The sequence below is a fragment of the Pipistrellus kuhlii genome, unplaced genomic scaffold, assembly GCF_014108245.1.
Source record: "Pipistrellus kuhlii isolate mPipKuh1 unplaced genomic scaffold, mPipKuh1.p scaffold_m20_p_12, whole genome shotgun sequence".
NCBI lineage: Eukaryota > Metazoa > Chordata > Mammalia > Chiroptera > Vespertilionidae > Pipistrellus > Pipistrellus kuhlii.
Window position 1 is genome coordinate 52,285,189 of NW_023425427.1, and position 24,379 is coordinate 52,309,567.

Sequence of the window (24,379 nt, forward strand, 5' to 3'; positions counted from 1 at the left end):
GGTCATGCTGTTCCAGTCCATGTGAAAAATGGGTTGTAGGGGGCAGACATCAAAGGCAGGGCGAGTTTCTTCCACTTCTCATAAAATCACCCCACCATACCAATTCCTTCCTTTCTGATCTGCAATCCATTCCTCTCATCCCCCAATACACAATTTAGAAATTATCTAATCTATTAAAAGTGCTAGTTTCCAACTGTTTGAGGTTTCCCTGGATATCTATTATTCATTTCTAATTTAATTACATGTGATCAGAGATTACACATTGTGTAACTTGAATCCTTTTAGGTTTATTGAGACTTGATTTATGGCTCAGAATATGTTCCTTGTGTAAATGTGCAATCTATTACTGTTAGGCACTGCTGTGTGCTACAATGTCACATATCAAGTTGGTTTTTAGTCTTGTTCAAGTCTTCTATATGCCTATTTTGTGTTTTCGTGTTCTATCAAACATTGTCTTAGGGGTATCAAATCCCTACATATTAACTGTAGAGTGCCTGTTTCTCCTTACAGTTCTATTAGTTTTCATTTTGTGCATTTTTATAGTAGTTAGGTAAACAAGCACTTAGGACTGAAGGTCAGCAAGATGTTTGGCATTATAAAATTATCTTTTGTTGCTGGTAATATTCTTTGTTCTGTAATCTACTTTGCCTGATATTAATAATAGCCACTCCAGCTTTCTTTTGATTTGTATTGGTGTGGTATATCTTTTTTCATCCTATCACTTTTAATCTTTGTCCTTCATGAGTTTCTTATTTACAGCATACAGTTGGATATTGTTTTTTATCCAATCTGACAACTTCTGCCTTTTCATTGGGATATTTAGGATACTTATATTTAAATTCCTTTAAAAAGACAATTGACTGCTTACACAAAAATAAAAAAGTGTGGATCTTATAATAAATGCAGAAGGAAAATGTGAGGTCACAATAGCACACAGATGAGGAGGGAGAAATGTCAGTGTACTATCATAAGGTTCTTATAGTCTATTAGAGGCCCGATGCACAAAATTCGTGCAAGTGTAGGCCTTCCTTCCCCAGCTGCCGGCACCGGCTTCCCTCTGGCACCCGGGACAGGACGGGAGTTTCCCTCTCAGCCTCTGCTTCATCCGGTAGGTCGTCTGGAAGGATGTACTGTCTAATTAGCATATTATGTTTTTATTATTATAGATACTTATTGTATATGACAAGTGGTACATTATGTGCTATAATCCTCTTATATCAATATTATTATAACCCTGTAACCCCTGCTACATCAATATCATGATAACAGGAATTTTAAAATGTATTTACCCAATAATTATCATACATTTGAAATATTAATGTACACATTTAAGACATCAAAATGCAATCCTGGTAGTTAAGCAGGAAGACTTTTTTTTTTTTTAAATAAAGATTTACATAAGATTCTAGTGTAGGGGGCAGGAAAAATAATTTTCCTTCTATCTTCTAAATTCTTTTGGTTAGACTAATAACCAAATTAACATGAGACAGATTAACAGGAGCAAGTGGCCAAATTTATTATGTATGTACATATGGGCATTCCATAGAATATAAGATCCCAAGACCTATCAGGCAGTAAAGGCTTACAACTCATCTTGAACTAAGGAGGGAGGAGGTGGGTTGTGGCTTGGGACTTCAGAGGGCAGGAAAGCAATTTACCGAAATAGGGAAAAGCAAATGTTTGGTAAATAACTGCTGGGCCAGCTTTAACTGTGCAACACAGACTTGAATCAAAAGTGCCTTGCTCGATTCCTCCTGGCTTATCAGACTTAGTTCATATGAAACTACAGTTAATTGTGACGGTCTCTCCCTTCTTGGTGAAGGTCCTCCAACTAAATGTTTTTAGGCAGTTGGGGGAAAGTCAAAGGTTCTTTTGAGTCATTTATTTCTTAAAAATAACCAGATTAAAATAACCAATATCCCCAAAGGCCTATTATAGGATGGCAAACTCTGCTCCCCTTCACCAGCATCAATAGAACTTTACATGTATTTTCTTTCAAAATCCTATCTAATAAAAAGGGAATATGCAAATTGACTCCAAGACACAAGATGGCTGCCACAAGATGGCCTACAGAGGAGGGCAGTTGTGGGTAGTTAGGGGTGACCAGGCCAGCAGAGGAGGGCAGTTGGGGGTGACTGGACCAGCAGAGGAGGGCAGTTGGAGGAGACCAGGCCAGCAGGAAAGGGCAGTGGGGGGGGGGGGGGGGGGGGGGGGGGGGGGGGGGGAAGAACAGGCCTGCTGGGAAGGACAATTTTGGGGGACCAGGCCAGCAGGGGAGGGCAGTTAGGGGCAAACAGGCTGGCAGGGGAGCAGTTAGTCATCAATCAGGCTGGCAGGGGAGTGGTTAGGGGGTGATCAGGCTGATAGGCAGAATTGGTTAGGGGTAATCAGGCAGAGGTAGGCAAGCAGTTGGGAGCCAGCAGTCCTGGATTATGAGAGGGATGTCCAACCATCAGTTTAGGCTTGGTGGGATCAGGCCTAAACGGGTGGTCAGACATCCCTCAAGGGGTCCCAGATTGGAGTGGGAGCAGGCTGGGCTGAGGGACACCTCTCCCCCTTTCCCTCCCATGCATGAATTTCGTGCACTGGGCCTCTAGTAAAAAATAAAAGAAAGACGTTTAGATTCAGTAAGACTGTCAGCTGAACAGGAAAACAGTCTTTCAGTATCATAGCATTGCTTTTCTAAACAAACAACCATAAGAGACAAAATTTCAAAGATATTTTATTCAAAATTCTCCAAGAGAAAATATGTGTAACAATGTTTACACATGCTTTAATAACTTATTTCACTGTACAACTTGCGTTCTAAATAACAATAATAAACCAGCAACAAAAGAAAACCAGTCAGCACTTCAATAATTTATCACGTAAAAAACAGTGAGGATAGGGTACAATAAGGTGGTATGTGTACATTTCTTCATGACAGCATCAGTCATCTAGTTCTGTGTGTATAAAATACTTACTATGATGTGAAAGACCATTAGGACTTTTCAAAACAGAACAGTTTTTGGTTAAACTTGGGCAAGGGCAGAGGGGCTCTCTCTCTTTTATCCCTTTCTTATAAATATTTTTCCCTTTTGTGTTACTTTCACAGTTTTAAATAATTTTTTATGCTTGCATATCCTACTACTATGACAATATTGTTCTAGCACAGAATTATGTTAATCAGTTATATTGTAGCCAGCAAAATGGTCCAAACACATTAAGGAAACACAAGAAATAGACCACTCAGTTCTGCCAAAGTAGCACCTAGTTAAATAGCATGTCAGTCAAGGATCTCCTGCTACTCCTCAGACGATGCGGGCAAAGACACACAGCAACAACTTAAAACATATGTGCAGAAATGTAAGAAGTCAAGGTACTATCCTCTATTCCTGAAAAAAGCTATTGGTATATTCTCTATTGCATTTCATAGTTTCAGAATTACAATGATTGCCATCAGGGAGAGACTTTACAAGAAGAAAACAAGGTGACAAGGACTGACCAGTGAAATCCAAGCTTCTTCCAAGTAATTAAAGTCCCCAAGGAAAAAAAGGACATAGGAGTACACATTTCCAGTTGGCTCAAAAATAATGAACATTAATTTAAAAAGTTGACAACTACTACTACAACATAAAATCCAACTTCCTATATTTTCTTTGATAGAACTTAGCATCAAAACAAAACCACCCTGATTGCTTTCATCACAACCGGACTCTACACACTGCCTGACATTTTTACACAGACTGACTCTGAATAACTACATCTACTAAGTAGGATCTAATAATTAACTTTAACTAAACATCTTCTTGAACAATATTTTCTTTTTCAAGCTTACCCTGGGTTCAAGTTAGCTTCCTGTCTATGAAAATGAAATGATTCAGAAGCTCTAGTTTTCAGCTGATTGCAACAGTATTAGTATTCCCGTATACCAAGAATCACCAAAAAGTGCAAAGTCAACTAGCACTCCATCTTTGGAAGCTAACTCAGATTTCACTTCGATACATGTAAACCATGAATCCTAAGTTTCAAAAAACAGTAGTTGTGGTCAAGTTTATATTCTATTATTATATCTTTTTTAAAGGTAGCAATAATATTATAATTGTAAACATAAGTCTGTATCCCAAGAGAGCACAACTAGGAAAAGATCCATCCACTGCTAACGATGCACCTGACACCCTTCACAGATTTCTGTTGACAACTGTAGTGTAACTAAGTTTAACTGCCATTGCCAAGTTGGACTTGGAAGTATGACCCCAGGGACTGATGTGTCCCATACCAACTGAGCTACTTTAGCAGCAATTATGAGTGAGATGAAATATATTTAGTAAGTTACACGGTTAAAAAGTCATTAGAACGTCTCGTTCTTGTACACTAGTATAGAAAGATCTTCCAAAGATAAAGGAGTGCAGGCCTGGTTTAATTTTCTCAGCTAGAGCCATTATTATGTTAAGATCGCCCTCTGCTGTTAAATCAAGGTCTATCTTCAGGTTCCGAAGAGATTTAAACGGCTTTTTCCCCTTCTGCCTACAAATAATAATAATAATAATCATAATAAATATGTAATATAGAAAACGCTCAAAAGGAACAATTTTTAAAAAATGCACAAATGTTTTTCTTCCATATAGTTTTACTTACGTATCATCTTCTATATATTTTATTAGCGTCAAAGCTTTTCTGTGAAGGACAAGCAGAAACTGTGCAAGGAAAGTACTCCTGAGAGATAAACCAGGCTTCAAATGAAAGACCTAAAGGAAAATGAATGCTTTAATAAATATTTTAATCTCTTTCTACTTACACAGCATGTTTCTATTATAGTGTTAACAGAGTTTGGCAGATAATGTACATTCGAGCAGTTCCCACAATCATTTCCACAGATGTTCTCCTAGCAGGCAGGAGAATGGCAGAAGTACCGAGTCTGGAAGCACTCTGACAGTTCTATGCTATATTTAAGGGTTAGTATTTTTCATTCTATCTCAGAATACACTCATATTTATTTTTATTATTAAAAGTAATAATTGGCCCTGGCCATTGTGGGTCAGTTGGTTGGAGCACCATGCTGTACACCAAAATGTAGCAGGTTTTATTCCCAGTCAGGGTGCATGCTAGAGGCAACCAATCGATGTTTCTCTCTCACACTGATGTTTCTCTGTCTCTCTCTCCCTTTTTCTCTCTAAAATAATTTTTAAAAATCATACTTATAGGTTACTTCTAATTACGTTACTTGACTTTTTCTGCCCACATCTTCAAATAAAGTTGAAGCTCCCAGAAGTTAAGCCCCACTTAATTTATGATTTTAAGATATTCATATCCCTCTTGCTGGCGAGAGAGGGAACGGACATGGGGAGGGTACAGCTATAGCAGTAGAAGGATCTCATTTCAGCTTGAGAAATACGGAATCACACGACTATGTATTATCTTTGAACTTTGGGTTACGTTACAGACTACAGACCTGATAAAAAACTTCTAGTAAACCCAAGGACCTCATTATTTCAAAGCTGCATCTATGACAAAGTTTCCTGACCTAATTCTCAGAATGATACTATGACAAAGCTCTAGTATATTAAGTTCCATATAATCTAGAATTTTATTCAAATGTATAATTAAGCAGTCTTGTTTTGTTTTTTTTCAAAAGAAAGAGACAATAAAAATGCTATAATTGAAAGAGAGGTACAGGGTTTAAAGACATTTTTGACTTAATTAAGGTAAATAAAAAAACATTTATGCACCCTCTTCCTTCTCCCGCACAAAACATTTATTATTTGAATGGGGGAAATGATGTATCTTTAATTGTTAGTATTCAGACTACTACTCATTAACAACTCAAAAAAAAAATGATGTAGATACTTTCAAAAAGACCAGAGACACTACAGAAAGATAATGACTCAATTCTAAGATTTATATACAGAGTACAGGCATTGGAGGATGCATTAAATAAAAAACCAAAATCATGTCATAACATTTACCTGATCCAGGAAGGCTTTTACTAGCGTGTCTCTATGTAGGACATCTTGAAAAATATTCCTGTGAAGAAAATACTCCAAATGTTGAAATGGCTACACAATGCTAATTTCCATAATCCTACACCAGCCGGAAAGACAAAAGGATGGATGCTAGGTATCATTGGAGTGGGATTAAGAAACACAGCTAGATGACTATCTGCAACATGACAACCACTGGGTTTGCATCACGAGCCTATCATCTGGCAAGTTACACGAACCAGCTAATGTTCTAGGAAAGCATCATCTGCCTTGTCTACGATCAGACAGGAAGTTAAGATGTAATGCCTACCTGAGAGAGAGTGCATCTAACACACCACACAGGGCAGAGCAGGTGCATAAAAAGAGACAGCTCTCTTCCCAGGTCTGAAACCCTTTACTCTTTCCCCTTCTCCTTCCCTCTCCTTGCCTTCTACTTCCCTAGAGGGTTTACTGAGAAAAGGGTAATGTAACATAAGGTAAGCAATTTTTAACTGAAAATAGTAATAATCATCATATAATGAGAGGAGTAGCAGGAAGAGGTGTGTGTGCAGAAATAAATAGGAAAGTACCTAAAATTTCCTAGTTATAAGAGAAGAGTATACCAAACAACAGAAGGAAATCAAAATGGGGCGGTGGGGGGGTGGGGAGGGGGGGAGATAGCATTTAATAATTACAAGGTATCCAGTTAGTGGCCAATGTGGACCTGACAGCACTCCTTCTCTGGTTTTGGAGAGGGTATAGGCTGTTTGAAGCCCGCTGTTCTTAAGATGCCTGTTTCACTGAGTAAGTATCTTGTTCATAATGAATTAGATAAAGTAAAGTGTTAAAAAATAGCTCTAGCTGGTATGGCTTAGTGGATAGAGCACTGGCCTGTGAACTGAAAGGTTCTGGGTTTGATTCCAGTCAAGGGCACATGCTTGAATTCTGGGCTTGATCCCTAGAAGGGGGCTTGCAGGATTCTCTGATCAATGATTCTCTCTCATCATTGATATTTCTATTTCCCTCTCCTTCTCCCTTCCTTTCTGAAACAAATTAAAAAAAAAATAAAAAAAAATATATATATATATATATTTACAGTGACTGTGACTGATTTTTCATTTTTTATTGGTCGTGACTGAAATTATATCTAAACATTAAAATTAAAAAATATCTTAAAAATTAGTGATATTGTTTTAAATAAAAAGTAATGTTACCGTATACACATATCCTCTCTAAAAAAATACTATGTAGATGGCTGAAAACTCGTTCTAAAGTTCACCAAATTCCCCAAAAGAGCTATGAAGTAACCAAAAAAAGAAAAAAACAACAACAAACAAAAACACAACAACAACAACAAAAAAACAACTAAATACTTTAGGGAAAAAAAAATGCTTGAAGGAACAAAAGAATTCTGAGAACTTTTACATGTGTATCAAATTACCAATACTGCACATGAAAGCTTAGTGACCTGGAATTCCAATTTTGAATAATTCATGTTCTAACCAATTTCCCTAAAGCTTTCTAAGGAACCAACAGGAAAACTGGAGAGCCGGGAAAGACAGGCCCTAATGAAGTCATCTTTCTGCACCTGGGACACACAAGGCTGAGATCCCGTGGTCCTCTTCCAGTGGACATGTGTGCCCTTTCCGGTGGACATGTGTTCCCTTTCCAGCTGACATGGTGTTCCCTTTCCGGTGGACATGTGTGTCCTTTCCGGTGGCCATGTGTTCCCTTTTCAGCTGACATGGTGTTCCCTTTCCAGTGGACATGTGTGCCCTTTCCGGTGGACATGTGTTCTCTTTCCGGTGGACATGTGTGCCCTTTCTGGTGGACATAGTGTTCCTTTTCTGTTTTTGGTCAGCACATTCTGTGTGACTACTGGTGTGCCACATGTCTATTGCCTGGGCTCAAAATTTTCTTAGAAAAACAGGACAGGCTGATCACTCCAATTTTACTGCTCCTGTATATACTCAAACCTGTATGATTCTAGTTAACATTTACTGAGCACGTTCTATGTGCCAGGCACTTTAATTAAAGAGAATCATAATGTATCCAGTACGCTACAAATCTTTTCCTGATTTCAGAAGTAAATAGGAAAGTACCTAAAATTTCAGTGTTAACTTAGGGTTTTATAACTCATATTTATCATCACCATTTTTTCCTAATTGGGTCAACACTGACTATTTTATTATCATTACTTTTTATCTTTTTAAAATACTAATCAGACTTTATGACAAGGAATGAATACCACAATATAAAATTCAAAGTAAAAGAATGCTCTATTGATATTTTTGACAATTTTGTTGTATTTTATATTCACATATCAAGAAAGAAAAGACTTAGAATGACTTCTTTGGTTTTAGTTAGTAAGCTTTTCAGTGACTCCTATACATGTGACTATAAGCAAAAAAGTTAGAGCTGGGGCTGTATGGCCACTATTAACCTTAGTAGCTAGTACTGTGCTTAGGGCTCAATAGATATTTGTTAAATATTTAAATGTTTATTTTAAAAAACTAATCTAACCTATCTTATGAGAAACACGATTACAGTAAGAAAAATAAACATTTAAGAATAAATGCTTGATTAACCAAGTATTTCTTTTTTTTTCTTTTTTTAATTTTATATTTTATTGATTTTCCACAGAGGGGAAGGAAGAGGGATAGAGAGCTAGAAACATCTATGAGAGAGAAACATCGACCAGTTGCCTCCTGCACACCCCTTGCCAGGGATGTGCCCGCAACCAACGTACATGCCCTTGACCGAAATCGAATCTGGGACCTTTCAGTCCGCAGACCAATGCTCTATCCACTGAGCCAAACTGGATTCGGCTAACCAAGTATTTCTTCAAGCATAACTCACAGTAACATTTCTTTCCTTTAAACACAGACTCATCTGTTTTGCTCTTACTCACAAAAGATACAATTTCATAATACTGCTTCATGACAATATCAAAAGGCAGCATGACTTACAGATCGGGAGTGAAGCTCTCGTCGGTGTAGATGACTGTGTCCTGAGCCATGTCCTCCTCTGAAGTGGCTCTCCAGAATGCCGTCAGCTCGGAGCGCATGTACCGGCGCTGATTGTAGATGTGCTCGTGACAGGGCGGCATCTGCTTGACAGTGTTGACATCCACGTCTATGTGAGTGCTGGGGTAGGGAGCATACATGACTTGCCGGAAGGGTAGCACAAAGCTTCCAGTGGAATCCTGTCCCGATGAAAGGAAAAGTCACTGTCTTATTTGCTAAATGATATAAAGACTTATTTAAACAAACAAATACCCTGATTTCGATTTAGCAAGTCGATTTCTAGAAATTTATATTTAGATATTACTCATGATTGTGTAAAAAGTTTTAGTGATAGAAACAACTAAGAATCCAAAAAAAAGTGATTAAGTTAAACTGCAGAAGTTTAAGTGTTGATATTGAAAGATGTTCACAATATATTGTGAAATAAACCCCCCACAGGTTAGAACATGCAAAGTATAATCCAATTTTTGGGGGGAGTGAGGGGAGATGTGAAAAAAATACATACAGAAGAAAACAAAACCAGAAGATACATGTCAAATATTAACAATAGTTATTCTCTGGATTGTGAGATTACAAATGACCATTTCTTCTTGGCTATTCACATGCTCTTTTAAATTCTAATCATATGTGTATCTTTATAATAAGTAAAGAATGCACTTCTTTCTAGGCTGCCCTGGAATAAGGACATACTCTGTATAAGGCACTGTGCTATGTGCTATGTACTTGAAGAGAATAGAAGATAAAGGCTGTTTCCATTTTTTTTACTAATATTATGCTGTGATAATCATCTTTATATGTAAATCTTCTGCACATATAATTGTTTCTTTAGGAAGAATTTCCAGAGGTAGAAACAGTAACTTAAGTCTTTAAATGTCTGTAAGGCTCTTGATATATAATGTCAAACCATTTTTTAAAAGGCTACAAAATTTATAACTACATAGAAAATTTTAAAATATATTTTCATTATGCTATAGTTTGAAGCTTTCCTATATGAATCTAATATAAAACACTTTAGGAATAAAATTATATAATTAAATGAGAGGTTGCTGAGGGGAAAAAAAAGTACTAAATACCTATGTTTTTTATAGGGAAGAAGTTCTAATTTTCAGATTTGTACAATTCAAATCAGAAATAAGTTTCCCTTAAATAGTTTTTATATTTAAGTACTATTATTTTGAGCTCATAGCATGCCCATTATTGAAAATGCAAAAGCTGAATATAATTTTTATTTGTAAGAATTTTTTGTCCGTTTTGTTATATCTACACCTTCAAGAAAGCATCCATTATGAGATAATCACATAAGCATTAGGAATCTGTAACTTCATGTGTTTGTTTATGATTAAAAAAATCAACAATAGGTTTGATAAAGTGATTAACTGTCCTCCCTATAATTACTCAAAACAATGGCTAATTAATATTTGTCTTTTCCCTTCAATAGCAGATTTAAACAAATAAAAAAAAATTAAAAAACTTTTTAATACACACACAGGAATTGATAAAAATTTATATTCTTTTTCAAGTTAGAAAGTAGCTTTAATTTTTTTTCAATAAATGAATATGGTACATAAACCAAATGGTAACACAAAAATTCAAATTTGTTCAGTAAAAAAAAAATTAAATGTTCCCATTTTAGACAATCAACCTGATTCAAGCACATATTAAAAAAATTAAAAATCCTAAAGACAAACAGGCAGCTACAGGAAACCAGAGAGAAACATAAAGATGTTCTGTGATATGTCTCTGATACCAACCATAAAACAATAAGACATAGACTCTATGCTCAGTCTCTGCAAAGGAAGTCGGCCCCTGGCATAAAAACATGAGATACATTAAATACTAATGTTCAAAACCGCTTTCCCTTGTGACAAGTGCAGACTCTACCTTTAGCAGGCCTTGAACAAATAGTCCTGACTCATATTTAAATGATGATTCTGCTTCACATAATCTAGAGCATTTTCTCTCTGCTGGAGTCAGAAAAAGGCATAATGTTTTTACTATCTGTAAAAGAAAAGAATTTAGCATTAAAATATAATGTAAAAAAACACACAGCATTGGTTTGCTTATGAAAGAAATTGGAATTGAAATTTCAATTGTTTTTGCCAATAAAATATATCCTGAGAAATAAATATTTCGTAGTCATACAAAATAGTCCATGGATGATAACAATTGTTGCTAAAAATAGGGACTCTGTGGTCAAATAAGTTTGGGAAATGCTGGTAAATTTCAGTACATCTCAAAACCTTTAACATTTGAATATATATTGTGCCTCTCCAGGTGGCTGCTATAATTATATGCAGACTTTCTCCATGAAACCCTCCTTTTTGCTTAGCGTGTCACAGTTACTTGGTCATAGCCTTATACTGTTAGATCATGTTGTCTGTAACCTAACTTTAAATTACAACCTGTGGTATGTTAGCAGAATTAAAAAGTGAGATTATTTGCTAGATTATAAAATACATTACCTTATTTACTTTCTCTGCACTGCTACCTACTACAACAGAACAGCCACAGGTTTGCAGGTGTGAGCTAATAGCACTGTAAATTGAAGAAAAAAGATATAAAAAATGGACTGTAAAACAACTTCACAAAGTAAAAGGAAAGAAGGAAAGCTATTCAAATCATTTAGAATAGCTTTCCATGTGAAACACCAAAGCTATAAATATAATGCCATCTCATTTTTACATGCCTTTCACAGCGATTCTCTCATTTGAACCTTAAAACAACCCATTTAGTAAAATATCACCATTTTACAGTGGAAGGAACTGAGGTATAGAGAGAGGTTAAGTGACTTAAAGAAAAAAGGGGACTAAAATTAATGCTATGAATGGCTAACACTGAACAGAATCAGGACTAATGAGCTTCTGATTCAAGCCATTTAAGGCCTCTAGGTTAGACTCACTCTCACCTCTACCATTCTCCATCATAAATCTAAAGGAAAAAACTGTTGGGCATAAGAGCACTCCTCATTTTTCATTCCTCATTTTTAAAAATAAAATTTCATATCCTGGCCAGAGTGGCCCAGTTGGTTGAGAGTGGTCCTGTGTACCAAGAGGTCAACAGTTCCATTCCTGGTCAGGACACATGCCCAGGTTGCAGGCTCAATCCCTGGGTGAGGGCCATGCAAGAGGCACCCAATTGATGTTTCTCTCCCTCTTCCTTCCTTTCTCTCTGTCTCAAATTAGTAAAATATTATTTAAAAAAATAAATAAATCTTCATGATAATCTGCAATTATAAAGAAACACTAAAGCACAAGATGAGACTATACATGAAGACAAATCACTTAGATTAGGGACTAACATGTAGGCACTCAATAAATACTGGCTATTATTATTATCATTTTCCTTAAAAGAAATATAAATAGCAAATGTCAGCTATTATTATGTGCCACACACTATTTTATTTATTTTTTTATTTTTTTAATTATTTTAATATATTTTATTGATTTTTTACAGATAGGAAGAGAGAGGGATAGAGAGTTAGAAACATCGATGAGAGAGAATCATCGATCAGCTGCCTCTTGCACACCCCCCACTGGGGATGTGCCTGCAACCAATGCACATGCCCTTGACCAGAATCGAACCCGGGACCTTTCAGTCCGCAGACCAACACTCTATCCACTGAGCCAAACCAGTTTCGGCAGCCATGCACTATTTTAAATGCTTAATCTAATTGATCTCACTAAACACTTAGAACAATCCTATGAAGCAAATATTGTTATTATTATTCCCATTTTGCAGATAAAGGCACGGAGGCACAGAGTTCAGGTAGCTTGCCCAAGGTTATATAGCAGTAACTTGGAAAATCTGATTTTAGAGCCCACTTTCTTTTCTAGGCCCAAATAACTCAAGTATATTCAATATATATTGAAAAAATTATCAGTTTCAGCTTTAATGAGAAGTAAAACAAGAAACCAGAATCAAACAGGGGACTAAGATTTCTTGTCTGGGCATTATCGAAACTCAGCTTCTTTAGATATTAAGAAAAGAGTAACATCAAATATATCAGAGATATGTAAGAAATAAAAAGATAACACAAAGCTGAGTAATAGTTCACATATGCAATGTTGTCCCTACAAAGACATGGGGTAGTATTCTGTTGTTTCCTTCCTTCCATATCCTCTCATAGGTAAGCATAAGGTCTGTATCTGTTTCATTCAGCTTTTATGGAAATAAACAAAAGTCTTACTTGAGAAGAAAGCCTTCATGACAACTGTCACCAATGTCGTCGTCGTTGAGAACTGTTTCAGCAATCTAAAAGTCACACAAAAAAATTCTGGTATAACAATGTTGAAAACCACTTTTACTATACAAGTTTCTGAAGTCTAGGTTCAATATAACACATTGCCCTCATTTCTAAACATCAAGAATCCCCATAAAACAATCTCTGCACTACATAAACTTTCAGAAGAACAAATGTGATGGCTGGTCAGGCAGGTTAAGCAACAATTGTTACTAGAAAAACTCCCTCTTCTGAGCTGTCAGGATCAGGAGACAAATCCTAATGACAAAAATGTCAGGAAGCTACAAAAATTGTTTCCTAAAAAATTCTCTATACATGCATAGTATGTAACCCTAAATGTCCTCAACAAATGATTAAGGAAACTACATTAGTGAATACGGGTAAACTTCCATTACACACTGTTTTGTTACCAAAAGTACTGCATTAAATATTGATTGCTTCTATAAGGTTTGAAATTATCCCACTTCTAGGAAATACAAAAGAGGTCAAATAAATAAATTTAATATTATCATAATTATAATAATAAAATGAGAATATTGCTAATATACATAATAATAATGTAACAAAAATGGATAAAGGATACCAATGTTTCTATTTAATAAGACAAGAACTTACATCTATTTCTTCAGGAACACTGTGTGATTTCATAGATGAAAGCAGTTCCATTACAGGAATTACTTCTCCAGTAAGCATTGGAATAATACTCTGACCCTGCCCAGAAAAGTAAATGAGGTGAAGAAAAATCACACAATATAAGATAAGCTGGACCATAAAAAATTAAATATTGAAAGCAAAGATAGAAATACTTGCTAACTTGTTCAAACACAGCTCCAAACAAGTCTACAACTCCAAAACATTTCTAAAGGATTTACATGCTATTTAAAACTCATTTCCATTATTCTGGAAATAATTTTCTTACAACAGAATCACTGGTTTATCATTTACTGTTAAATGCAATAATTAAATCATCACCCCAAATTCAGAAAGGTTCTCCTTTTGAAATGTGAGATCTATCTTAATTAAATGTCATCAGTATGTTTTATATTTTAAAATAAATAAAGCAAAGCCTAAGACTTTAGAATCCTGAGCAATGAACTTAGTAGTAAAGCCTGAACCTCTACGTTCATAATCCTATTTAATAAAAGCCTAATTGCACATTCACCATAGGCGGAATGACAGGTCGGTGGGAAGGTGGGGCTGGTGAGCAGGTGGTGCCAGCGGCAGCAGGGCAATGCGGGGAGGGGTGGGGGGGAGAGGGTGTGCAGGCCCGGGGCTGGGGCTGTCCCCGGGTGGTCAGTGTGTTCCCACAGGGGGAATGCTGCTCAGTCATAAGCTGGGCTGAAGGCTGGCGAGCGCAGCAGTGGCAGGAGCCTCTCCCACCTCTGTGGCAGCGCTACTAAGAATGTCCAACTGAAGCTTACGGTGTCAGTTGGACATCCCCCAAGGGCTTCCAACTGTGAGAGGGTGCAGGCTGAGCTGAGGAATACCCTCAAGTGCACGCATTTCCGTGCACTGAGCCTCTAGTAAGCTACCCAGATACAAATAAAAAACATTACATATATTTTAATATACAATGAAACACAAGTTTCCTTTAGAGTTTTTTTCAAGATAATACTTCTACTTCTTTTATATGTCAAAAATATAATTTTGAAATCTGTAATTTCTAGAGCAAAAATATAGAATATCACAAATGTAAAGCTTCTGAAAATCAAGTGATCCCTCATTTATGCACTATCACTACCACTCTCCCAAAATTTCTGACCATCCTCAATATATAAACTTTGAGATGTAGTTCTTCATATGCATCTTCAAATTAGAACTTCTGTCATCCCTACACTCATTTTTTGAGTGACCTAACCCAGTTTTCAGAGCCCCCTGATCATGTAAGTTGCTTGAGAATTTATATGCAATTGTTGTTAGACTTAGTGTGGGGTTCACATAGTAAGGCATATATCAACATTTAAAATTTAAAAAAAAATTTAAATAAAATTTAAAAAGCCACAAAAACAATTACATAAATAAATGTAATGCTGTCTCTGGAAATTTTATCCTAAGCTGGAAGCTTCCTTGCATCATAGAAGGTTTTACTATTTAAAAAATTCAAGCTATAATAACCTCTACAACATAAACGCTCTGCTTTTTAAAGTAATTTAAATGCTTGTTTACAATTACAATCAATAACTCTACAAATCAACAAGAATAATGACTGAAGGTGCTGTTACTTTTGTGTCCTTGTACAGTGATTTTATCAGAGGACAACTCTGAGCATCCAGAACTAGCACTGACTGAAGTTGTTTTACACTTACATGTCATCCCCAAATAGTCTTTATTGTTTAAAATGAAGTCATTGAAAGCACATTATGTGAGATTTGCAAAGCCTCAATTATCAGGCAACTCCTTGTCATAAAGGATAATTGGGGAAAATACCTTCCCTTAGGTTTAGGCATATATAGTAGTTCATACACAATATCTGACATTCATCATTATAAGCAAAGGAAATCAGTCTTGAAGCTTAACAAAAAAAATCTTACTAGGCTGAACACAGAGAGGCTGTAAAAGAAAATCCCATCAGTTTCCTTTCCTCCTACAACTTCTCTACCTTAAACTTCTGAGAAAGAGAATGTTTTCCCCTCTAAGAACCTTGTTCGTCCCAGTATACATTCCTCGTGACAGAAGGGGTAGGACTATGTCTTTAAGAGCCCTTAAAAGCGAGACAGCATTCATTAACAGTGGTAAGTTTGTAAGTACAGGCCTCCGGTTTGAAATAAAGTCCCAGTAAAAGCAAAATTTTACTGGATTCTAAATTTCCTTATCTTGAAGTAATTCTAAATACTCCATAACTAGAGGTTGGCAAAAGTCACTGCTGCTTATTGACTAACAAGCATAGGCTGGACTTCTCTGGATAAAGAGAATTTCTTGTAAGTCTCAAAACCTTTCCCCAGAATAATCTCCACTGGTCTGAAAAGTTATTTACGAAAGTATTTCCTTACTTAATGCCCTTGCATTTTCACAAATTTTTAGAAGGTTTTGTTTAGGCTGGCTGGTGTGGCTCAATGGTTAAGCACTGACCTATGAACCAGGAGGTTACTGTTTGATTCCCTGTCAGGGCACATACCTGGGATGGGGGCATACAGGAGGCAGCCAATCAATGATTCTTTCTCATCATTGATGTTTCTATCTTTCCCTCACTCCTCCTTCCTTTCTGAAACCAATAAAAATATATTTTTTAAAAAAGGAAATTTTTGTTTAAAGCAGTATTCTATTTCGGGCATGCTGAAGAGAACCAGAGAAAAGAAAATCCAGCCATGATGTCTGTATTGGAGTTTCAAAGGAACAAAGAGGGTGGCTGGGGCAAGAGCAGTAAAAGCAAAGAACCCTTTCTCCACTGGAGAGTCCACTTCAGAAGAACTGCTAGGCCCTATGCTGAAATCGCTTGTATTTTCTACAGGGAGCCCTCTCTTTGCAATCATGCTTTGCAAACTCTGGTGCCTGCTCCCTAAGGGTATTCAAAGTCCTGGGGTAAACACGCACTTTTTCCAGGAGACTTGGTATTACAAGAAGCCCGGTCATATAAAGGTGAGGAATAACACCAGCAAATTATAACATTAAAACAGACAGACATTTCATAGAATAAAATGTAATGCATGAATTCTAAAGATACCATTTCAAAGGTATGTTAGGCTTAGAGCTGTGCCTACATCTACAGATACCTTAGGAGTACTCACTTTCCTCCTGTTACAACTACTTCTGCGGAAATGTCTGAGAAACGTGACTTTAAAGAAAATCTCAAACATAATTTTTAATTTTGACTATGAGCAAGTTATTCAAAATTTACTCTGTGGATATGGACAACAGGTAACAAAATATTAATCTGTAGATGCGATTACTATTGGACTTACATTTAATTATTCAGGTGTAAGGTTTCTATCAGGTTCATTCCACACATCTCCATTAAGGCTCTGTTCACTTTTGGGCTCAGTCTGTCAAACTAATCTGGCCTCAAGGCCTTAACACAAACAGCCCTCAAGCTTACACAGTCACACCGTGTGCCTGGCAGTGTTTGACAGCGTGCAGTCCCCACCTTACCTGATCTTCCATTCTCTCTGTGCCTTCGAGCACTATCTTCTGGACATTCTCTTGCCTTTCCTTAGCAAGGGAAAATTCATAAAGACAATTAAAAACAAAAACAAAAAACATTGACACTTATTTTTTACAATACAGTTAAGTAGCAGACATGTTCTTGTGTAATTTAGTTAATGGGAAAAATACTTTCACTTAAGGACAGAAAAAAAGGGGAGGGAGGGAATTAACTAAACATATCCATAAAACCACCCTTTTTTGGCAGTTAAAAACAGATAATTTAACAGAAAACAGTCAATGTAACATCTGCATAGTTTCACAAAGATAATGATTTGCACTTTCAAATGAACTAAGTTCAAGCTGAACCTGGAGAATATAGCTTCATGATTTTAAATAATTTTCATATACATGAAAATAATGAGGCAAACCTGCAAACATGTTAAGAAACTATTCCTTTAAAAGATAGTATTTTTCCTTACTATCTAGAAAAAGTCTCATAAAATTAATAATTATTTAATGGATTTCCATGTTAGTACTGGTATCAACTTGCATAGTAGAAAGGTGAAATAAATTTGTTCTTCATATCTGCCAAAAGTACATGGAAACAGAAGTGTCACTATACATTAAACTACAGGATTTAGGAAATAATAGTTTCCTCTAGCCCCGTGGTTGGCAAACTGTGGCTCACGAGCCACATGCAGCTTTTTGGCCCTTTGAGTGTGGCTCTTCCACAAAATACCATGGCCTGGGTGAGTCTATTTTGAAGAAGAGGCATTAGAAGAAGTTGGCTCTCCAAAGAAATTTCAATCGTTGTACTGTTAATATTTGGCTCTGTTGACTAATGAGTTTGCTGGTCACTGCTCTAGCCTAATCGGCAAGAGGAATAAAATGAATAGGACTATCATTTATGATATGAAAATGAAATGACAGGAATCTCCTAGAAACCATTTTGTCCAATGTCCTCATTTTACAAATATAGAAACTTGGCAAAGAAGTTAAAGGGATCAAAGGCTCATGGCCAACTGCTTATGAAACAATTGTTTTGAAATGCTTGTACCCACATACAATAAGTAATAAGTAAAACACACAGGCATGCAATTCAAAAAAAAAATAAAAAGAATAGGGTCAATGGATCTAAAACTTATGTTCTCTACTTTCTCTAAGCTTTAGCTTTTTCTCTGTAACATGGAACTATCATCTCCTACCTTCAATGGTCATTATGAATAGGGCAGACATGAGACTAGACCTATCTGTATCTAGTACGGTAGCTGCAAATAATAGCTACTGTTTGAAGTTAGCTGCATATAATTTCTAAAAATTACATATAAATGTGTCAGGAGATAAATGGTTAACATGACTAATAAGCTCAGAACCACTCACCTTATGCATCCATATCCTTCCTTTCCGGATAATGTGTGTTAATCTATCGACACACACTCTGTGAAGCGGGAGGTAGAAGCTAAGTTCTGTCTGTGGAAGTATAATCGATAGTCCATATGTGCTCCTATCCCCATTCCAGTTTCCATCGAAGATTAATGAAACAATGATTACTCCCTTTTCAGACAAGACAAAAAACTTTACATCTATAGCCCCACTCTCCGCATTTCGAAGGATTTCTCCATTGAGGGTGTGGTTGGCAAGAAAAGTGATTTCTCCATCGCTGAGAAGTACCTGTTCTGTCTTTGGAGCCCAAATGTGTCTCACTCTAGGACCAAGAATATTGTCCCAGTAAGCAAAGGTAGCAGCTAATAAAGGTGATTCACCACTTAAAGCAATCTCTGTCTTGGCAACAGCTGGAGATGGTGGAGGACAGAGAGTCGACATCACTACATCCCAACTGTCACATTATCCGAATGCTCCAAGGATATCTAAACAAGGCACACAAAACAGTGATTAGGTTCAGCAATTTTAAAGTCATTCATCAACAATCCAAATAATTTCGGCATTCGCAGTTTTCTCCTCTTCAGTCAAAATGTTTTGGAAGCATGTCTCCAACCAAGATAGAGGCATTCAACTAGCACTGAGTGTTTGCTGATGTATTTTTATGATACATAGTAACATGTCACTTATATTCAAAAATATGCTTAGAAATCCAAAGTGACAAGGAACTAAAACTGAGGTGCATGCTCTGCATGATGTTAGTGTAAAAGGAATCAACTATCTGTATATATAAAAGCCTAATCTGCAAAGTGTCCCCTCAGGAGTTTGATTGACAGGGAGTTCGATCACTCACTATGACGTGCTCTAACCACCAGAGGGAGGAGCGGAATGAAGGAAGGCCCCAGTCTGCAGTGAACAACTGGGAAAAGGAGGACCCAGCCAGCAGGGACTCTACCCATGCACGAATTTCATGCACTGGGCTTCTAGTTTTGTGTAATATTAAAATTTGATATTTGTATTCAAAGACACAAAATTTTAAAAATGACAATTTCATTTAAGCAAGTCTAAATTGTAGATTCCATTCACCAAAAGTATAAAGCACAGCAGTTGTTAGCTAAAATGTGATATCCCTATCTTTGCCTATATGATTGCTTTGGGAGAATACATTTGATCTATAACTAAATTCATGTCAAAGTAAACCATTTTACTTAAAGGATTTATCTATACCTTGTCAAGAGAGTTCAGAAACTGATGAAAAGCAATGACTTCTATTTTTAGAGCATTAAATGCACACTTTTATCATGATGTCAAAAATAGGCACACACAACTTGGCAAACACTAAGTATGTGCAGAAACGGTTTAACACAATGGCAGTTCTTACATGTGCATCTTTTACTTCAGAAATTCATTTATAGAATGCTTATTTTTTAATGCATTATATCACAATGTAAGTGGATCTAAGCTGGATAGCATGTTTAAAATAATCACTTTTTGGATACAACTTAAGCAGTTTACAATGACAGAATACAAGAATGTAATTTGAATTGAAACTGTAATGATGCTATTGTCTTTAACAACAGCAAACTGGAGGCCAAGGAAATGAATTAAGTATACACAAAGCCATAAAATAGTATTATACTATATTTTTCTTTTGCTCTTTTTTTTTTCCTGGATAAAAATGATGAATAAGCTGAAATCGGTTTGGCTCAGTGGAAAGAGTGTCTGTCTGTGGACTGAAAGGTCCCAGGTTCGATTCCGGTCAAGGGCATGTACCTTGGTTGCGGGCACATCCCCGGTAGGGGGTGTGCAGGAGGCAACTGGTCAATGTTTCTCTCTCATCGACCTTTCTAGCTTTCTATTCAACTCCCTTTCTCTCTGTGGAAAATCAATAAAATATATATATATTTTTTTAAAAGATGGATAATCATAAAGGCAACATTGCAACTCAAGCATTTCATCATTATATTGAAAATAAAAGCATTTCCTAAAATGGAATTGAGTCCTAAGGTAAAATCTGGTTGGATTATGGCAAAACTTTTTAACTGATAGTTAAAATTAAACTGTGAGAGATCACTAATTACATTCACTCTCACTGCTAATATCATTCGAAAAAAAATAAATAAAATAAAGGACAAGCATCATATTAAGTTTTAAATCCTGCCAAAAGAAATAACTTGAGAAATGAAATGTCACAGAGAAGTCTAACTAAAAGCTTTAAAAATGATTTTACTAACACTTAAAGTCATCATTTTGGTGAGGAAAATCCATATATACAAATGTGGCAGAAAAAAATACCAGTTCAAAACCAGTAGTCTTTTTTTTTTTTTTTTAATCTATTGTACGTATCTATTTACATGTAGTGTTAGCTTCCCCAGAGGCTTATCAAACATTGTTAACCTACAGAGCTTTTGTGGGAAGCCAGGATCTAAAATGGGTGGCACTGTGGCTTGCCACTCTATAAAAGACAGGGTTGAGGAGATATATTCAACATATTTTCTGAAAATAACATATGCAGATTATATGAATTATTTGCTAAAACTGTTAGCAGAGTGGTAGCCCTGAAGCTTTGCCTTTTCTTAAACCTTTACAAGTATCAGTCATCTCTTTTTGACTGGTATTTAGAAAGTGGGGTGCTTCACTGAAGTTGTAAATGAGAATTCAACCATCACTAAGACCCACCCAGCGTGTAGCCATGCTTTCTGTTTCTCTTCTCCCAGCCTTGAGAGAAACAGGTCCTAAGTCCGCCCACCTTAGAAAACAAGCTGCCCCACGAACTTTACTGACAGTGAACTGCTGGTAACTCCAGACAGTGTGCAGCACTTTCTAAATTTTCATTAGGCAAGACTCAGAGATGATCAAGATATCACTATCAGGCCATCTCTCACAGCTTCAAATTTCTCAGGTAACTTCTTAAATTGAGCCCAAGGACAGGCTTGAAAGGTGGGGAAGTTTTTATGTTTTTTACCTTTCTCTGAAAGGAACATTTTAGACTGCTAAGGGAGCCAAATAAAGATTTTTTTAAAAAAAAATCAACTTTATAAGGAAAAATTTAGCCCCTATGCAATTGTTTCCTGGAGCAGGTGAGTGCTAGTTTACTGCAAGGTCTGTACTGCTATCTATAATTTTTCTCATTTTTTCCTATACATAGAGGGAACAGTCATCACAAGGCCAATCCAACTGATTTCCTTTTCTAAAGAGTGGCAGGGTTTGGCTGAGGTGCTGGCAACAGTATCTTCGTCACATACACCAACATCACATGTCAGGTATTCTGACTCTATATTATTAGTCGCCCATATGTTATATACTTGCTTCTGTAATGCTCCCATTATGTGCAGTTTTTCAAAGTCTGAGAAAGATCCTACCTAACAGTATTTCCCGGTGCCCTTTTGCACAAATTAGAAGTAATGCCAGTAGTGTGTGTCCCCTTCCTTTGCATCACAAGTGAAGAATGGTAACAATTTTAATGGGAATTTATCCACTGGCCACCACCAGGCTGTTCCTTTGCTATAGACCAGTGTTTCCCAAACTTTTGACATATGTGTACCCCTTCTATAATTTTTGTAACGCTGAGTACCCCTCGTACTCATGAGAACATAGAATTCGGCGCAGCTAAGCACGATGAAATGCATATCCCCACCAAACTCCGGTGCAACGCGTACCCCCACCAGACTCTTGCCGTACCCCTGGGGGTACGCGTACCACACTTTGGGAAACACTGCATAGACGAACAAGGACTGTCGTGAACCTCTCTGGGGCAGGTGCCTGACCTCCCTCGGTGCCCCCTGAACGCAGACGCCCGGGAAGAGTTCCCGGGGCCGCTCGGACCTGTAATCAGTGCACTTCTTTCTGAAACTGATACCGTCCACCCCACCCGGTGATGCCCGAGTCGCAATGCTTCCTTTATCGGCGTGACCGCGATCGGTGAAGCAAGCAGCTCCTGACCCACAGAACGGAGCCTAAGGCAGCCTAGCACTGCGGCCCAAAGGGTCGGGCCCGCGGACGTGCAGGGTCCACGCCGCCCTCCCCGCCGCGTTACCCCCTCGCTGCCCGCAGCTAGGTCCGGAGCGGCCTCTCGGCCTTCCCCGGGGCAGGCCTCTCGGGCCCCGGGCTCTTGTCCGTGGAGCCCGCGATGCAGCGGGTCCCATTGGTCTGACACCGGGTCCCGAGGAGGAGCCGGCTCGGGGGCTGCGGGAGGGAGAGCGGCGGGGAGGCTCGGTCCCCAGCCCCTGCTCCCGGCGCCGCCGCCGCTGCCTGAAAGCCCGGGGCCCGGACGCAGACAACCCCACTCGTCTCCGGGCAGGGAAACCCGGATTAGGCCACGGAAGAGAGGGAGAAAGAGAGGAAAAGCGAACCCGGGGGACAGCCCCCGCCTCCGCCTCCGCCCCGCGCGGTCCCGTCCCCCGACCCCAGACAGCCGGCGACCCGCGGGCTTCTCACTCACCCACTCTCCGACGCCGGCGCCTCCGCCACCGCGGCGGGCGCTGGGACCGCAACCGCAGCTCCGCCCCGCCCCGCCCGCCTGACCACGCCCCCAACACGCCCAGCTCCGAGCAAGGCCCCGCCCCCGATCCCGCCCTGGCCCCGCCCCGGGCCCGGCCGAGCCCCGCCCCCCGAGCCGGGCTGCGTGCGCGGCTGTCCTACTACGTCCGGCCTAGAGTGCTTCTGGTCGAATTTTATTGACTCTTTCCTTGTCCACCCTCAGCAAATGCTGGGAAAGCGAGGGGAGGAGGGAAAGGGCGGGAAAAGCAGAGCACACCTGCTTCTGAAACTCATACCTGCTCCTTGTAGGCCCCGCCCCCGCCGGGAGGACCGCCGGCAGGGTCCCCTGATGCCACAGGCGCCATCTTTTCTGCGGGCGGACAAGCTTCCGGGGGAAGCGCCTCCGTTTCCTCGCGGGCCACCGTAGGCGCCCTCTGGGTGCTCTCCCCCAGGCAGTGGGTGTCGGGAACTAACGAGCCTCAGGTCGGGCCGTTGGACCTGCTCGGTTCTCAGCTGGGCCATGCTCCTGTGGAAATGAGGCCTCGGGCATTAGCCGGGGAAAGCCGCCTGGACCGCAGGAAGCCCCGCGGAGTTGGTGCTGTGAATTGGTGTGTGAGCTGGGCGGGTGTGGGCGCTCAGCAAATATTTGATAAATGGATGTCTTTATTTTTAACCTTGTGACACAATAAGTACCATCATCTCACCCCAAGTCCAGTGAGGTCATTTCCTTCTCCCACAAGACGTAGTCGCCATAGTTTTGTCTGCTTTACCTGTAAACATTTTCTCAAGCATGCTTTTCACACCTTTAAAAGTCATTTTTTGCCTGGTGCACAAAGTGAGTTTAAAAAAAACACAAAAACCGTTGAAAATGTGCTTTACCATTCTGTTTGATGTGTTGCAATATTTCTGTAAGCCTCGAGTTAAATCAGCCTTTGGCCTGCAACTGTGTTTGCAGGCTTTCCTCCGCAGATGAGTGGCACATCACGGTTTTCCCATCTTTAAAAATCATTCAGCACATCCTCGTCGTTCACTGAGGAATAAAAACACAAACGCCTCCTTCAAACATAGAAACACACCCCTCACTCACCGCCCAGTGTTTATGTCATAGCACCAAGTAGCTGTCATGTATCTGGTTCCTGCTGTGTTTGATGCTGTGCGCCTCAGTCTACATGAAGAATTACGCGTAATCTTCTGGACATATCCAGGATAGAGTGTCATCCCAGATTTACAGAGGG

The 24,379-nt window shown here is 38.6% G+C and overlaps 1 protein-coding gene across 4 annotated transcripts; it reads right to left on the bottom strand.

The window, feature by feature from the left end:
* Positions 1–1,491: 1,491 nt before the first annotated feature.
* C9orf72 (C9orf72-SMCR8 complex subunit) lies at positions 1,492–23,195 on the bottom strand. Of its 4 annotated transcripts, none has more exons than XM_045580287.1 (11): positions 23,107–23,195; positions 18,666–19,153; positions 17,292–17,351; positions 13,821–13,916; positions 13,152–13,216; positions 11,428–11,500; positions 10,847–10,963; positions 8,909–9,144; positions 5,946–6,003; positions 4,618–4,727; positions 1,492–1,977 (listed from the first exon to the last, which is right to left on the bottom strand). In XM_045580287.1, exons 2-11 carry the CDS (start codon positions 19,107–19,109, stop codon positions 1,878–1,880), a joined length of 1,359 nt encoding a protein of 452 aa, XP_045436243.1. In that variant the 5' UTR covers positions 19,110–19,153; positions 23,107–23,195; the 3' UTR covers positions 1,492–1,877. The 4 variants fall into 4 exon arrangements, with proteins under 4 accessions (XP_045436243.1, XP_036290109.1, XP_045436242.1 ...); XM_036434216.2 differs by lacking the exon at positions 1,492–1,977 and adding an exon at positions 2,712–4,506; XM_045580286.1 differs by lacking the exons at positions 1,492–1,977; positions 17,292–17,351 and adding an exon at positions 2,712–4,506.
* Positions 23,196–24,379: the final 1,184 nt, after the last annotated feature.